General features: G+C 39.0%; 1 protein-coding gene across 1 annotated transcript in view; it reads left to right on the forward strand.

The window, feature by feature from the left end:
• SLC9A9 (solute carrier family 9 member A9) overlaps window positions 1-18,645 on the forward strand; it is a 172,197-nt gene that overhangs the window by 46,051 nt on the left and 107,501 nt on the right. Inside the window, exon 7 of the mRNA XM_079314715.1 lies at window positions 17,783-17,918. Coding sequence (XP_079170841.1) covers window positions 17,783-17,918 — 136 coding nt within the window. The remainder of the gene's footprint in view (window positions 1-17,782; window positions 17,919-18,645) is intronic.

Consider the following 18,645-nt stretch of genomic DNA (forward strand, 5'->3'; position numbering starts at 1 on the left):
CTTTTCACAGTTTCCAATTGTTGTTCCTTGGGTATTATATATTAAAATCATCTGTTCTGCAAAGGAGAAGAACAGATATTGTAACTATGCTGCTGAATAATGGAGATGGGAGTTGCAGGAATTGGCTTTGGAAGTCATGATAGGGTCTCCTTGGTGCATATCTCAGTAGATGTGACGCTCCCTTTATGATTATATTTTTCTTTTTTCTTTTGTCATGGACTGTCTCTAATTTGGATCCTTTTCCCTTCTGCTTTTAAAGCAATATTCTGTATAGTTTTTGCCACACTTTGATCCCTGAGCACATTGAATAACAAATTTTACAGAGAAAAGACATCTGAATGTTCTCACATCATATTTTTCACACAAACTGCAGTTATTTTCAGAAAGTGGCCTTTAAAAATGACATTGTGGGCTTCCATATGTACTGTGTCTAAGTCTTTTGTTTCATATGCATCAATTAAGAAACAAAGACTTTTCTCTTAGCTAACCATTTGTTTCAGTTTCTTCCCCACCTGTAGGTGACTGGGAGTTTGTTCAGTCTAAGAACACAGGGAATTCTGTCAGGCTGAATTGCCTTCCTCATGCTGAGATCTGTTAGGCACTATTAACAAATGGCAAAAAGTACTGAGTCATTGCATGAGAAAAAAAAGAATATAGCCTTTATATTTTAGTCACTTTTTAAACCCTGTTTTCTTGCATTTTCTTAGTGTCTTTTATAATACTATCTCAGCCACTACAGTAAAAACAAAACTCATTTAAGTTATATTTATTTTCAACATGCATCTTGAGTGCAGGCAAGATGTTATTCACACATCCTAGGCATATCAGTAAATAGAAATAGTGTAAAAAAACACTTCTAGCCATAAGTGGGCCATGTACACACAGCTAAAAGGTTTAGTGTACCTACACTTAGAACTCTTCAGCCTAGGTCATTCTTTTTCAAAAAGATAAAAGCCTTATTCCTTGCCAACTAATGTACAAAGTGTGCACAGAGTCTTTGCAGGAAGGAAAGAGGGAAATAAAAGCACCTGTGCCATCAGACAGGTGACAGAAAGGTAAAAAGTATCAACACATGCAACATTTTCCTGTTTGAATAAAATAAATTTCCAGGGTGAGAAGAGGTGGTGAAATGAAGATGTAAGAAAATGAGCTGGTGAGAGCAACAAATGGACATGGTGAAGGCATGGCTAGGAAAAAGAAGCAAGGAACAAAGATAAAGCACAGTGTGTAACTGCAGATCATGACAGTGATACATAAACCTGTAGCTGGGACTCTTTAGAGGGAAGAAAACTCATAGGGATGCAGAGGAAAACCTGTTTATCTTTCTCTGATGCAATTTTGTAGTTTTATATTGTTTTGTTATGAATGTCTGTGTTGGAATCCTTAGGTAGTACATCAAAATCTACTCCTGGACTGCAGAAAACTGGCAGCAGAACAGGAATTAGGACAGCCAGTTCTAAAGAGTGATATGCTACAATCAGGCAGGGAATCTGAATTCAGAAAAGAAATGAGTTTCTGCCAGCAGTTCAGGGGGCTGCTCCCAGAGCCTTTCTTTGCAGATGTCTTTAGAGTGGCTGGGCAGCCCTGGAGGGGCTGAGGTCTGCATGAGCTCAGTGAGAGCAGTGGCAGGTTTAGATGGTTTTGCCTTTGCAAAACCTGACTAGAAATCACAGCCCAAAGACCAGCACTAGAACCCAGCAGGCAGAGGGAGAGCTGCTCCATGTTCTGACCTGCATGACCTTGAATCCTTGACAAATTTAGGGACTTCGGTGTCTGGGAGCTACAATTCTGGACAAAGTACTAACTGGGTCTCTGGATACAGGCCTTGCCTCATTCCACATAAATATTACTTGTGATTTTATTCCCACAAAGATTCACGAGGAGGGATGTATGTAACATTGTGGAGAAGAATAAAACAGAATCCCCTGAAAACCTGAAAGCAAATGAAATGCTGGAAGCTCAGCCCAATCATTTCACTCACTGGTTCCCCTTACACATGATGAATTTGGCTACTATTCCAAATATTGTTGGAAAGGTTTATATACCAAGCAGCCATTCAAACTGTTAAAAGCCAAGTAATTTATGTATTAATAGAGCAAGGAATTAATTGTACCACACATTAGTGAGTGATTTAAAAGGTAGATGAGGAGTCCTATTTCTCTATTATTTCTATAATAATGAAATTATGGTTGTCCATCTGCTCTTTTTACCTTTGAGGAAGGGTTTAGCCCCAGCTTATTTTGTTGATGATAATTAGAGTTTCACGTCACTGACCATCTGGAACAGGAGATGTGAGCACTGGGAAACTAACCAAACTTGCTATTAGCAGCAACTTAAAAAGAGCTTCTTTCCCAGAATAGATGAAATCCTACATAAAATGTTTGTATCCTTGCTTAACAAAAGTTTCTTTATTTTTTTTCTCCATAAGCTTTACTGTACAGACCAGTGTTATGCTCAAATCAGAGGAAAAAATGCTGTTGAATTTCTGTAATGCTTGTTAAAACCAAAATTTCAGTATGAAAATGGGTGCTCAGAACATAATGTTTTCAGGAGGTAATTCTCACTCCTAGATTTTTTTCACATTTCAGTATTTAATATCCCTTTACCCAATATTAGTGCCATATTAAAATTATACTTAGGATCCAGTTGATACATGCTAAAGGTGCTGCTCTCTGTGGTGCTGGGTCAGTCTGAGCTGGAGTTCATTTCCCCAGCAGTGCTCACAGACTGTGTTTGCTCCTCACTGGGGGCTGGAAGGCTGCTGATAACTCAGCAGGGTTTGGGCTGCAGCTGAGCAGTGCTGGCCCAGCAGAGCTGCATCTCCAGCATCCCAGGGGAAGGAGAAGGACAAACACTTGGGAGAGGTCACAGCCAGGACAGCTGACCCAAACTGACCAAAGGCATATTCCATACCATATCATGTGCTGAGCTATAAAAGCTGAGAGAAAGGAGGAAGGGGCAGGTAAATGTCCCTGCATTTCTCTTCCAGAGCATCTGCTACATGTAGTGGCTGAGCATCACCCACCAATGCTAAGCAGAGAATAAAACCTTTGTTTTCCTTTGCTTTCACACACAACTTTTGCTCTATTAATGTGCCTTTATCTTCACTCCTGAGCTTTTTTCCATCTTATTTTGCTCCCCCCACCCCATCCTGTAGAGGAGGGAGCTGGTGTGTGCACCTGTCATCCAGCCAGGGTCAGCCCACCACGGTTCTCTAATTGGCACTGGTTTGTCTATGCAATTTATTTGAAGAAGCAGCCTTCAGTTGCAGACTGCTAAGCTAGAGTGGATTTCAGTGAACAATGTATGGAGAGGGCCCTGAAGGATGTATGAAGATATAGCTTAGCTCAAATCAGCTGGGAATGTCTGTACTTGTCAGACCCAATCAAATCAGAGTAGCTGCAGGTACCTCTGTCCACTTATACACAAACAGACAGATAAGTTTTAAGTTCAGAATTAAGAATGCTGCTTGCAGTCCTTGCAAATCACACCTAAGTGGCAATTATATAGTTACATTTTCCCTACAAATGACCAAACTGGCATCAAAGCTTCTTCATTTCAAAGATTTCTATTGGGAACTCTTCAGAACTGAAGTACACCCTGGTACAAGTCAGCCTGGTTTTTGAGCTTATCCAGATGTTTTTTCTTGTCCAAATAACCTTTCTCTAGTGATCATGACAGATTTTTTCCTAAGAGCAAGATAATTACTTACAGAGTCTAATTCTACTTGCAGAGACAAGTCCCTTCTAGTTTAAAATGATAGTATTGATGATATTTCCCTTGAAGTGTTCCAAAAGAAAGCCCATTTCATCCTCTATGGATGAAATACTGTGTGTAAGAGTCTGCCTGGCTCTTGCAATAAATTCACATACATATCATGTCTCCTCCAGAGAAGATAGAGGAGGAGTGTGTGTCAGAAAGGTGAGGGAGTCCTTTCTGCCATTGCATTTGTGGGGTAGCCACCAATATCTATTCACTGCCCAAATCCTTCCCAGAAATAAAGTGCTGGGGAGCACAGTTCTCTCAGAGAGACAGAGAGCTTGTCACAACAGGGTACTCCATAAAAATTCTGTTATTCCTTGGAGATCAGGTTATGATTAAAAAAGAACCCATTCCTATTGTGGGAGAATAGACTATTTCCAGTGGCTACCCAGGAGCACTGGGAAAGACTGATGTCTCTTGTGATCCCTCTGTGAACCCCTCCAGATGCTCTGTGCTACAGTTCAATTTGAATTTCATCATTCTGACCTGCTCCAAGCATCTTTGCTTTTTTTACCAACAATATCAGGTAAACTGCTTCCTCCTGCAAGCCTTGATCTTTTAAGGCTCAAATCCTTAAGCTACTGAGGCTGTCAGAACTGACACAACTCTCCATAAAATTCTTTGGCATGTACAAATATACATGCATATATATATATTTCTGTGTGCATGGGGAACTGTCCATAAAACACATCAAAATAATGCAAATGTTATAAAGTACTCTAAAGTTACATAATGCCCAAACATTTTCATATCTTACAAAGGAGGAATTAGGAGGTACCTTTTGTAAGCATTTTAATTAAATGTAATTTTTATGTTTCTTTTTTCATACACAGAAACCCCCCACTCTCCATACCCAAGACATCATTTCAGGGTGCATGTTTCACCTTTTGGAGTAGGACCTTTAATGGTTTCAGGATATACTTTTGTCACTCGAGCAAAGAGAATAATTGATAACAGTAGCATCAGCTGCCTTCCTTCAGTGCCAGGCACAGCAGGAGTGACTGCAAACCTCTAGTTACTGCACTTCACAGCCACTTAAATCATGAGACTCAGCAAATTTCTATTCTTAGAATTTATTGCAATGGTTACAGAGCTCCACTCTCTCCTTGTTTCCGCTTGCTCTTGTGTTGGTCTCAATCTTTCTTCCCTTTATCTTTTCAGAAGACAGTGGTCACCATCTCCATCTCACTCTACCCATTCCCCTGAATTGTTTGACCAGCTCCACCACTTCTGTGGCACTCACCAGTCCTAGGTCTCCACCTGAGATAAAGAGAAATTATTTCTAGACATAATCTAGGACTCTAAACTCCAACCTCCTTCATACCCTGAAGTTGACAGAGACCCTGGTGCAAGCACCTCTTCACTGTCCTTCTTGTTATTGTGACAAACAGAGGTAATGAGGACAAGAGGGGTGATGTGATGGTCACAGCACTGGGGACAGCAGCTGGCTGAGTCTGGGGACCAGCTCAGCTGCAGGGAAAAAGCACATATTTAAGTTTTAGATGGTACATGCCTAAAAAAATGAGATCCTGGAAGATTTTTAGTTGATGAAGTTTATCAGACCTCCAGTGAGATTTGTCAGCTAAACATTTCAGAAAACTTCAAAAATTTGCATAATTTTGTCACATTTTCACAAGGGTGAAAGATATGTAGGAAACAGATGGGTAATTTCCTCTTTCCTCCTCTTGGAAATGACAAATCTGAATTCCAAAGTGGTACAGTGAGAAAGCTTTGTAATTGTGTGTTTGTGAGGTTTATGTCCAAGATAAGCACAGAGACATTCTCTCTATAATGGCTCTGCAGAATGTGAATTTAGAGAGGGGGGGAAAAAAGGAGAGAGAGAGAGAAAGAAAAAAATATTCATGGAAATTGCAAATGCAGCATGGCAATGTAGTCTCAATGGTGACATGACAGAGACAGAAAACAAGAAAACACTCAGGGCAGCAGCTGTGCAAGTGGCCCTGAGAGAGCTCAGTGTGACAGAGCTCGTTCATTTCTACTGTGTTCAAGGCAGTGGGACTCAGGAACATTCCCTGTGACGACCATTGTACCAAGGAAAGACATCCAGTCTTTTTATCAGTTTGCTCTTAATGCATTTGGAACTTTGATGTTCCCTAACTAATTGCTAATTATAATGATCTACATATTCTGAATGTAATGTGCATGTATGTATGTTATTTGGATTCCTAATGGAATTTCAGCATGTTTCTGGGCAGACATAGTGACATTAGGATTTGGATTTTGGAAAGGAATGTTCAAGTAGGATTAAAACTTTGAGCATAGTAGTATCCCAACAATACATTGAATAAACCAATACTCACATTTTTCCCTCAGTAATTTCTCCATTACAAAATCTCACAATAGTGATATATTTTTTAGACTTTAAAGAGTTTTAGTTTTGTATCCCCATTCACTTAATGTTTACTTTATTTTCACTTAAAAGCAATCAAACAGTTTTTCTTTTCACATTGTTCTACTGATCTGTAGCAAGCACAGCCAGAAGCAATAGTGAGAGAAATGAGAATAATGGAATGCCTAGCAGGATGCTGCTTCTGCCTCAGACACACTGGGAGAAGGTTACAGCTAGATGAAAATATTCCTGAAGAAAATTTCAGCCTCCTGAGCTATTTAACAGTGTACATCTTCTTTATTACAATATTTTTATTCTTAGAAGGTAAGGTGAAAGGTATTTCTAAACTCTCATTGTAGGATGTTCACAGTTTTCCATTCTATTTCTAGCATTAGCAGGACTTAGTCCATGGCTTGGAGAGTGTTCTCATTGTGCATTGTTAAAGTGAAGTGAATGCAAAAGTTTCTGAGGCAAGACTCCTATGTTCTAGTAATTATGAGGGTAATGAAGCCAGGCAGAATTATTTTCCTCTTATTATTAGCTGTGTTTAAGCCTCATAGAACTTCCTGACAAGGGAAAGTATTTCTTTTTAAACTAAGTGGTGGAAATTAATGTATTATACTATGTGTTTATCCATAAATCAATGGAGTCTTTACAAAGCCAGAAAGAAAAATTATCTGTTTGGCTGCATGTCATTTCTGTGAGCTTTTTCACAGTGCATTGGATAGGCTAATAGTATATACCTTCATTTTAACAAAAGAGGATGTTCCTTAACTCTTTCAATCTTAGCACTGAGGAATAATTCACCATCAGCTGGCAGCTGTGTCCAACTGCCTTAGTATGTGTACTTGAAAATAATTAAATTTTATCAAAGCAAAACCTCTCATCTGGTGTATTTGATATTAGGACACTTTGAGCAAGTGATTTATATTTAGGAAATTGGGATGGGTAAGATTTTATTTTCCAGATTATTTTCATGATTCCCATTAACTTTTAGATTTCCTTCAAGTAGCATATGTTTAAGTAGCAAGGCTTAAAGGTAACTTATATTCAAAACTCCTGTACAAATGATAAAGAAATACAGACTTCAAATTATTTTGAGTAAAATGTCCCAAAAGATGGAAGTCAGAGAAATAGAAGGAGTGTTTGAGTGTGTATTTGTGTGTGTTTTCTTGTTTTCTCTTCTTGCTGTAATCCTTAAGCATAAAAAGAATGTTTTACTGTTGTGATTGTCTAGAATTTGGGACTGATATTCTATCCACATCAAGTTCCCTGCCTAAGTGGTGATTCCCTGTCTGTGTTAATTTTTCTGTGGGTGCAGTCCAGTAATCCTGCAGATTGCCAGGAGCTGTTGGCAGGTGCTGTGATCAGCACTCACTGAACGCCTGAGCAAACCAATTTCCACAGGGTGCAGCAGCCCCACTCTGCTGAAAGGCTGTGAGAGCCACTGCACTTCACAGGGGCTTCAGGCAGAGCAGCCTGGGCACTTCCAAGGCAAGCAGAAAGGTGCAAGGCTTGTGCCAAGCCACCTCTGAGCCCATGGGCCACCCTGCCCCAGTCCCACTCCTGTCACTGTAAACACCTCTCTGCTCCTGCTCTGAGCTGTTGCTTTTCAGTCAGCATTTACCAGGGGCTAAGTTCACTTTCAGAAAAGTCTGGACATACTCTTCTTTCACCTTTTCAGAAATTCTATCTTTAAATATTTTTTTCCCAAAAGATACTTACTTGGACTATTTAACATCCAAGCACAGTGGATTTTTCCAGTGGATGATTTTTAGTACGTGTGCTGGGAATTGTTGGACTATGCTTTCTTTGTAGAGCACTGTCCAGTAATTTTGTTTTAACATTAAAGGTATAACAGGTTAAAGAACTTCAGGCTACAGAGTGATAAGGTAGTAAAAAATAGGTAGTATTGCAATTCTAAGATTTCTACCATGGCTGGGAGTTTCCTTTTTATAAACTGTAAAAACTAAAATGTTAGCATATTAGCAGAAAAGTAGAAGAGAGCTTGAGGCCCACTTTTCTCCTACAGGAATATTACTGCCATTCTCAAGGCTGACCAGGTTTTCTAGCAAGTGAAGAGCCTTTCCCTAAGGTGAAATTTCATTCTGTTTATTTGCTATATTTGGATCAGGAACAGAGACTTACAATAGAGAATATCCCTAAATCCCCATCCTCAGTTCCAGTATATCAAGAAAACAAAACATGTAACATGTTTTGTTTCTGACGTTAATACTGCCAACACTAGATCATACAATTCACATCTGGATTTATTTTAGACTTTCTCATAACAACAGCTGCATTTCTTGTCTTCAGTTAGATACATTTTTAAAAATTAAAATTGCCATGGCAACAGCTGCAACCATTTATTATAAAGCAATAGAAGTGGAACTAATATTTGTGAGAGAAGCTTTGTTATCAGGCAGGATAGCATTTCATTCAGACAATGCCTGAGTCTTTTTTACCCTAGCTGTTCCATTTTTTAAAAGTAAAATATAAAAAATATTTTCAATAATAAAATGTAGGTGGGATTGAACAGCTCAGGAGATTAAAAAGATTTTGTTCTTTAGATTACTGGCTCATCTCAAATCCAGATTAGTGAAAGCAGAAATTATCAGCTGTTCAGTGGGCACATGGAAAAATCAATAGGAGCTCTGAAAATCCCATTCCCACAGCAGCTGGGTTCTCAACTGCAGCACAGAAAGAGACAACTGAGAACACAGGGTGTGTCTTCACTGGGGGAAAAAATGATGTGAGCCATCCTTGAGGAGTTCTAATGATGAATGCAAAGGAAAACTGCACAGGCAGCTTGCAGTGCTGACACAAGGGCTCCAAGTGAACTGCCCTGCCCTTCACATCCCTTGCACTGTGTCACCTGAGAGAAGGGAGCTGCTTTCCTGAGTAAAATGTGGCTAAAGAGGGATGTTTGGCACAGCCTCAAGGTTAGATTGTTCTAAGTCAGGACTGAGGTGAGGTCATCTAATGCATGGTGTGAGCACATTAGAAATCATGTAAACTATTTTGTTTGCATCTATTGACAATATTTCCTGGAGCTTTTTATTTATTTTTTGAAATCTCTCTAAAAATCTGGGTAGGAGATAGACAAATTCTACTCCAGATATTAAAAAGCTATATGAAATGTAGATTTTTCTCATTTTCCTCCCTTCTGACTAGAAAAAAATCTGTTTTGCATGCACAGACTATAGAAGGATGACATACCACAGGGAATCCTTTCTTAATCTCTGATAGAAAACAGTCTGCAAGTGGAAAAGCCCAAGGCTGTTGATAGGCCAGAAATTTGGCACAGCCCCATAGTGTTGGCAGTGAATTATCCACCTGCTCCAGGGACTACCTGCATCCTCTAGCAGCACACTTAGCTGTGTCTAGGATATAGTAATTTAAACACAAAGAGTAGAATCTCTTAAAAGACAAAGAGTACCCATACTTACTAAGCTCTAGGTTTGTTGCAAACAAAGATTATTATATAGTCTGACTTCATTAGACTACTTTTGTGTCACAGACAATTTATTTCAGGGATATAACAGGCAAAACAGAAGAAAAAAATGAAATTACACCTTGTGCCTGAGAAAAATCTATGAAAGCATATAATTAGAACATTCTATTTTTATAATGAGATCTGGTAGAATATATGACTGGATAGAGTATAAAACTGACATCTGGTAGAAATCACAAAGAGTTTTCTTTCTCCTGCTTTCTCACTTAACCTTTCAATTCTTTGTACCATATTCCCAATTCTGTCCTTCCTGCTCCACATTCCTAAGTAATTTACACCCACTGTTACCCCTCCATTGAAAGTGCCATGGGACAGCTGAGGCTGGGCAGACCAGGGTGAGAGTGGGTCCTTTCCTGGCCACTGCCAAGAGGAGAGGAGCAGTGAGAGCTCAGTCTGCTTTCCTCGAGGTGAGGAGGGCTTGGAGCTCCCTCCCAGTCTCTGGGAGCATTGAGCTGAGCACAGACAGGCTCCCTCAGCATTTGGGATGTTGCCTGTAAAAAGACATGGGCTGCACCACCCTTGGGCACGTCAGATTTTCATAAGCAGAGGTCACAGAAGAAAAAGTCCTTTGAATATTAAACGACAACCTGCTGCATATGTTCTTCTATTGATCAGCTAAGCAATGTGATATTACCCTTCACTCCTTTGTTCACATTCATTCAAGGGGATTTCAGAGAAGATTACAGTGTATTGTAGTGCTGTTCAGCCAGCTAAATCTCAGGGACAAGTTGGTTTAAAGCCTGGAGGAGGGTGAGGTGAATAGGACCATGCATTTGTGAAGGGTAAGAAGCAGCTGTTATTATAAAGGAAATGCTGCTATTCATCCCTGGGTATGTCACAGTGCTCACAGGTCTCATGGGTTCTCCTGCAGGGTTGTGAGGATGAGTCAAAGCCTAAATTTTGTCTGGCATAAAATATACATCATTTTCTGTTGTTTCAGTCTCAAACTGCTCCTGAACAAAATCATAGGCTGTGTGATAAGAAAATTACTATTTCATAAAGATAAATAGTGGAAACTTTCCATTTAATCTCTGCTAGTTGCCCATAAGAGCAAAGAATTTTTCATGTCTAACCAGGCTGCTTAAAACCTTCCTTAAAATGTTTGGGTCACATCCTGCTTTTTTTGTAATGCCAGTGCACATCTATACCAACTGCACTGAATCAGTGGAGTTACTCCAGGTACTCCTCACTGTAAGGGTAATTTGAGGCAGTTTCTGCTCTGGAGCAGGATGACAGTAAATCACAGTGATTTCCTGGTAATCTGCAGCGTTCTAATGCTCTGTGCAGGCAACCATCAGCCCACATCATTTTATCAACAGGTAGGTGGAGTTCAACTGGCATAGATAAATGTAAAATTTGCTTGCAGGAGTGAAGTCACTGTGAAAGACAAGGGTAGTTGGAAGGCTTTGTTACCTTATCCTTGAGTTATCCCAAAAATTTTAGTAGAAAAAGGGAGGGTTAATTAAGACTACCCATTCTTCCAGTAATCACCTTCCCTTTCCCTTATGGACACATCAGACAGTGTCTTGTGAGAGTGCTCTGCTGTTTTATTCTTTGCACTCTGATTGTAGAGTAAATGAAGTCCCATAGTATCACATTCTGCCACTTTTGTACAAATAAACCTGAGGCATGGATGGAATTAAGCCTCCAGGAGACATTAAACTCTTGCTTATGCTGACAGAACACTTGTAATTGAACATTAATTCAATTTTTTGCTTTCAAGAGAGATGTATCATTTTCACAGAAAATCCTTATTCCAAGGTCTCATCACTCTGCTCTAATGGGAAGAACTGTCATATAAAGGAAAGGTTGTGTAAATGTTTCTGATAAATATTTTTCAGCTATTTAAGTAACTTTGGAGATGAGTGGCTTACAAGTAAAAAATTGAACGATAACACAAAGGTGAATAATGAGGAAGAATGTAAAGATAGTAATGCCAGAGCTGGGAGTGGACAATAGCTCCCAACTATTCAGGGGGTCAGGGGTAGGAAGGCAAAAAGATTGATCAGGCTCATGTACCAGCATTAGCAAGAGTCTTAACACATAGAGCACATCTAAGTCCCCTTATGGCACCCTTGCAGCAGATTTGGTTCAAATAACATGGAAAACTATTTCATTTTTCCTTCCAGATATTGACTGAAGAATTTTTAACTTGTTCATTGTTTCTCATAAACTCAGAGCATTGATGGGTTGTAACTTTTACAGTCATGTTTTCTTTGCAGAAAAAAAATGCAAGTTTTTTACAGTACTGTTCTACCTTGTAAGTTCTATTTTGCATAAGTGATTACAGAGAGATGCTAGTCAGGGGAGAAGTCCAGTTCTTTGTATCTCTGTATACCATAAATATATTTATGTCTTCCTTGGTGGTTGATTCTATGTTTCTACTTTCTTAGCACTATGTGCATCTTCCACTTGCTGAAGCCAATAAAAGCTCCCTAACTGAGGGACTGACTTCAAGCTGCTCTAGATACACACAGGCCTTTCCTCTCCATGCAAGGTTTAAAAAGAATTAAACAGTGAGTTGATTACAGTTCTGATATCCAAATGAGAAAGGATCACATTTGCAGGCACAGAAATGTGTAAATTATGTGCCTTTTGATATGATCAGCTCATAAGGACAGTCACAGGGATAGCACAGAATGCAGCACATGCTGTCACAGACAACCCACTATCAGCCATCTGGTTTGTGCTGATGTGCTTCATTCCTCTGGAAGATAAGGGACAGGAAAGAGTTGTCACTGTGATTGTGATATTTCCAAATAGATTTATGAAAATTAGGCATTTAGAAGCAGTAACAGTCATTTGAGAATGAAATATTCCTATGCCAAGCTTCAGAGATATGTGAACAAATTTTACTGTTAAAGCCTTAGGGTTTTTTACACAGATTTTAAGCCCATGTTGCTGTTCATCAGGATTTCTTTCTGTCAAAGATAAAAACAGGTTAGAACAAGGTAATGAGAGGCTAAGATACTTGTACAGATGACAGTGCACACCATTTCTCAGATGCACTGGGGCAGAGAAGCTCCACTCCAGAGCAGAGATGATGTTAGACTTCAAATTGCTCTGCCTGCAGACCCATTAGGTCCTTAATCACTGTCAAAGCCATCATCTCACATCTTCCTGTGAGTCAAAGTGGCTGCAGCAGGTTCTGAGCAGGGCAGAGGGATGCAGGGTGTGCAGCCCCTCTGCCAGCAGGGACTGGCAAAGTTTTTCCTGAGCACCAGGGAAACTGAGTTCAACCCCATCCAGGTGGGTGAGATGCCAGGTCCTTTTATGGCACAGGTGGTGGAATTTTAGGGCAAGAATGGGATCACCAGGATAGATGTTTTCCAAGGTTCTCTAAGGAGGTAGAGTAGAATTCCTAAGGATAGTGGGTTGGGAGACAGAAGGAGGAGGGAGAATGACAGATTTTCTGCAGTCCCTGGTGTTTGGGGGTAGGTGACACCTAAGATCTGCATTAGGGAAAGTCTGCCTGGAACTACACAAACTATTTGCTGTTTTCTCTGTCAAGCTGCTGCTGCTGTGTGTCAGCTCAGGCTTGGACACTGAAGAAAACTGAAAATAGTTACCAGTGTAAAAGAAATAAAAGCTCATTTGCAACAGCAGTAAGTGTTAGCTTGGTTTAAAGTAATTAAGATAAAATGTCCTCTAGTATTTTAGAAATTCTGGAAAAGCCTACAAAGGAACAAAGGTCAGAAAACAGAGGAAGGAAATAACCCATGACACAGATTTATAGCTTATCTACTTGTTCCTCCTGTGTGTAGATTTTTGTGAGGCAGTCTAAGCAGAGAAGAAGCTGTGGGTGTCTGTGCTATGCACGGGCTTTCACATCTTCCCCCCAGTTTAAACACATATTGGGGGTAAATTACAGCTCTGACATTCTGGCTTTCTTCCAACACTTTTAGGAAAACTATAACCACAAAGTTGTGTGGGAACAGAAACTGTTTGATTCAATCCACTTCTCTGAGAGATCCAAGTTTTCTACATGCTGTAGTGACCTATCTTTTTCTGCATAATTATAATCTCAGCAAAAATAACCTTATTTCCCTCTTTAAAACAACCTTGAACTCTAGAATACTTTTTTCTGGCCTGTTTTATTTTTCTTAATTAGCAGCTGATGAAATCACCATGTAGTTCTATAATTATTTATCACCTGAGGGAGATCCCCCTTTATTCAATGAAGGTATTTTAGGGAACATCTGACCTTCCTGTATTTTCAGGTATTCTTTTATTTTCTTCACATTGTTCCTGATTCTCTTCTGTGCAGTGTTACATGGCACAGGATGAAGTGGCAAGGAGGAAGAAGGGCACTTGGCCAAAGGAAACCCTTTGGTTTAGCAAATAGAAAGAAATATTCTTCTCCAAAGCTCTTTATTTTCATGTTGGTCAAATAAACATGAGAAAGTCTATTTGCTGATTATTTCTAATAACTGATTCTACCTAATTCCATTTGAAGTTTTCTGGTGTTTGCACACATTTTCCTTCTGATGCTTGAGTGTATTTTCTTCAGCATAATGCATTTTTCTAAAATTCATCTGATACAGGTGTTGCTTCACTTTGGCTTATATCAAAACAAAGCATCTTTATGCTGTTCTGCTAGTTAAAGCTGATTAGCATCTCTTTATAAAATGCTGCCATATTATTCCTCTGCACATCAGGTTTGGACAGAAACAAAAGTAGGATACAAGATTTAACCTCAGTAACAGATTTTCCCTCAAAAAACTTGCATGAATTACTGGAAAATCTTTGCTGCAATGCTAAGTGCTTTCTATTTTATTTCTTTTTTTCCAAGGAAAATATATTGTGCAGTACTCATAGGCTGAGAAAACTAACAGGAAGAAAAAGATCTTATGAATAAATGAGATTTTGCTTAAGAAGAACTCAATATGTAAAAAGCAATCAATTAATATGTGAATGGAAACATGACTGGATGCTTTCTATTGCAAAAGCCCTTCGATCATGCAGGCCTTTAGTATTAGATCCCTACAAAGTGTGTAGAATTGAAGTGTGATGCTGAGCTTTCATCCTAAGGTGATCTCAGCAGATGAGGGAAGTGGAATGCTTCAGTGGTAGAACTGACACAGGCTGTTAATCTTCTATCTGCTTCAAGAAAAACAGCCACTCTAACTTGCAATATATTGCATAAATAAATATGGTCAATATTTCCTTTTTTGAAAGCTCTTGAGCCTGTCCAGTGTTTTTGGCTCAAGGAAACACAGAACTGGAAATAGAGATCTGTTAAATAGATTTCTAACATGGAAAGTGCTGGCTAATCCTTATAAGAACCAGTCAGGAAGGGAAGTGTTGTTCCTGACTCCAAGCAGAAGGAGAGGCAGAGGTTACCAAGCTCACACACCTGGGACAGGTGTCTGTGGGATACATATTGATCACTCACTGAGGAGCCAGCAAAAATCTCTCATTCCTGTCCCTGCACTCTTTCCCATTACAGCTGGCAGATAAAGCAAGCCTTTGCCATTTATCAATCTCTGAAAACAGTTTTCTGCTGCATTTACTTTGAGGACTCCCTTAATCCACCTCTGATACAAGTTTACAGAAATAAACCTTTTTTTTTTTTTTTTTTTTTTTCCCTTAGACTCATTAGTTTAGAAAGCCTCTAAAACCTAAAAACAGTTTGAAATTTAGTATCAAACTCTCCCTCACTGCTTATTAATGAACTGCAATCAACCCCTTTGCACAGAGGGCACAGAGAGCAGATAGCAGAGAGGGCAAGTCATGCCAGCAGAGCTCTTGAATTGCTCTCCAAGGAAAAGGAAGAAGAGTAGAGGCACTATAATTTTAATTATGATTTTCTCCAGTGTTAAACTTTGCAATTTTGTTTTTAGGTCAAATAATTGGTTTGGCAGGAAGTAATGGAATAAACAGGATAAAATCCTGTTCTGTTAAATTGCAGCTTATATAGAAAAACTGTCAGGTAAATTACTGTGTATTTTGGATGCTTGAAAGGACTGAAAGTTAGTGCTAAAAAGAAAAATCTCCAGAAAAATAAATATCTCCAGTAGAGAATAATGCAAAATGAAAAATACAAGTAGGCATTCTTTGAGCTGCAGAGAAACAGGAGTTCTGGAAAGATTTCAATCAGAAACCACAGCAGTATAATGAGCATATGTCATGATATGTCATGTTTTAAATGTTTTAGATGTCATGTTTTAAAAAATCATGGGGGGCACACTGAGCAGAAAAATTTTTCAGTGAGAATGAGTCATTTCATATTTGCTCCTGAAATAACTACATTAAGAATAGGATGCTTTTTTCTAGTTTTCTTCATACCTGAAACCTTTTGGTAGGTTGGAGGGCAAACTGTAACCCTAACCAGCCTTAATAAAGCAAACTTTTCTTGCCCTAAGATTAATATACTTAATAAAAAGCCAGTTACTGACTATTGCTTGCATTTGACTAATAAATTTTCACTCAAGACCTTTTTCGTTCCTGTGCATCACTGTCATGGTCAGAGCCCATCATTCTAACAGAAACATTTTTCTTGGGTTCAGGACCTCTCTGAATTCACCACCCAATGCAGTCCAGTGGCACAAAAGATCATTTCCTGATTTATAATTCACTGAGCAGGACAGACCAGCAGCTGCAGTCTCTGTGTACTTGGCTGGGACAAACATCAAAAAACCAAGTGGCTGCTTTGCTGTCAAGACACACCTACAAGTTTTTAGGCAAGAGAAACAAAGAATTATAACTGATGCCCTGGTCTAAAAAAGCCACAGTTGAAAAAGGACAGAAAATTTAGATAGCAACATGTTGGTGACTACCAGTTTCTCTGCTGCCAGTTTTCTGTCCTTGCATCAGCAGCTCCTTCCACTAGAAATCATCTCACTGATTTTGTGGTGCTGCTAATCAGCATGACTGGAGATAACAGATTTTAGTGCTCAGTTACTTTTGTTGTAGTACATGAGCATTCACCCTCATATTTGTGGTGCTCCACCATATGCCTTGAGAATCCTTGTGCCATTTTTGCAGACTGAAAGCATGACAACTGTTTTCACATCTTCATGTTATTTCAGTGCAACTGTTTAGAAAATCCTTTATACAGAACTTCAACTCAGCCTTGTTTCCAAATGAAAACCCTCAGACTGCAAGGATCGTGCTCTTAATAACCAAAAGCTTAAAATATTCACAATTTTTTTTAAAATTCTAGAATTTTAATTCTAAAAATATCAATTGTTTTCCTGCAATCCAAGGTACATTCTGGAATCCAATGCCAAGCTCAGCACATTTTCTTTGACAAGGATCATACAAGTACTCAAAACAGTACTCAAAGCAACAGAACACAAATCTAAAATGTTGCTTAATTAGTTTGGGAGACTTAGAGCTATTTTTATCTGTTCAATATAACATTTCAACAAGAAAAAAAACATGCATACAATGGAGTTAGTTACTGGTGTTCTGGGTAATGCCTGACTGGTGGCAAATAACTCTGAGATGCTCAAAGAATTATTTACTGCACAGCCCCTTTGCTTTGGTAGCACCTTTTCCCATTCCAAAATACTTGTGGTGGCTGCACTCTGGGAAACAGGAGATGACCTGGACAGCTGCAGCAGTTTCTTTCTGTGGGACAACATTCATTCCACAAGGTTCAAACCACAAGGTTTCCCATTGCTTGCTACAGCTCCAGCCCTGGTTATGAAGGGTTGCACCAAGAAGGAAAATACTTGGTGGCTTGTGACAAAATTGCTGCTGCCTGTGTGGTGCCTGCTGCGATTTGTGTCACCCATTTGAACCTCAGCCCCAAAGCTGCACTTTTTATCAAGGATATTTGTGAATATGTAACTGCTCTGAGGACATATGGACAATAAATAATTCAAAGTTATCTATCTTCCCTGCAGCTTTCTTATCCATCTACCACCTTTTAATGTTTTGTTGGCCTGGAAACAATATTGTTTATGGCACTTCTGGTATAAAAGTGTTTCTGACTGGCAGTAGACTATTTCCAGTGTGATACCTGGAAAACAAATTGGTTCTCACCAGTCTCCATCTGCTTTGCTCCCATCTGTTATTAGCCCAAAGAAGTTTTGGTTTGCATTTTGAGTGCCTAAAACTGTTCTACTGATTCCAAAATTGTTGCAGTGTGATTGAATTTGTTATTCCTTTTTCTCTCCTTTCCCCCCACCCCTTTGTTTTCTTTTCAGCTCCATATCCATTTACAGTCCTAAGGAGAATCCAAACACGTTTGATGCTGCTGCTTTCTTCCAGTCAGTTGGAAATTTTCTGGGGATCTTTGCTGGATCATTTGCTATGGGATCCTCTTATGCTGTTGTCACAGCTTTAATATCCTCTACGGTTTGTTTTCAGGGATAAAATGTATATATGTTGGGAAAAAATGCAGTATCTGACAGTGACCATCTTTAGTTTGAGCCTGAAGCTTTTCACTCTAGGCTCAAGTGTTTCTAAACAGACAAATCATAAATTGACAAGAAATTGTCATTTGTCAGAATCTACAAATTTCTTTTTTAGCATTTACCATCAGGCAGGACTCTGACCTTTACCATCCTATTTGTAAATAATTGTATTTTAAGGAAAGTGTTTTGAAGTATTTTGAGGCTCAAACATGAACTTATTAAGAACAGCATCTTATTTATGAACTCCAGGCTAGCAGCAATTGTACAAAAATACAAAGGAAATATTACACCGTGTCAGTGTGACCAACAAGCCCATCAGGTTAACTAAGCTAGAAATGAAAGGTCTGTCTGCTGCTCTGCATTTTTTCTTGTGTTTTAAAGTTCCTGTAAAATGTTACTGTAGAAAGATCAGTGATTTTGATCCTTCTTGCATTCACACAAATATAAACAAATGCCACATCATTTATAAAATCAGAAAAAATTACTTCCTTTTCCTTTTTTCTGGGGAAAAAAAAATCAAATGCAACCAACTAGATATTAATTCAAACTCCACAACAGTACTCAAAATAGCTGACTTTTAAATCTGTTCTGGATTTCTCTCTTTGAGATAAGTTAGAATCTGTGCAGTTTTTCCCAAATTCAACATGTGTAGA

Source organism: Erithacus rubecula (genome assembly GCF_903797595.1).
Source record: "Erithacus rubecula genome assembly, chromosome: 11".
In the NCBI taxonomy this organism is placed as follows: domain Eukaryota; kingdom Metazoa; phylum Chordata; class Aves; order Passeriformes; family Muscicapidae; genus Erithacus; species Erithacus rubecula.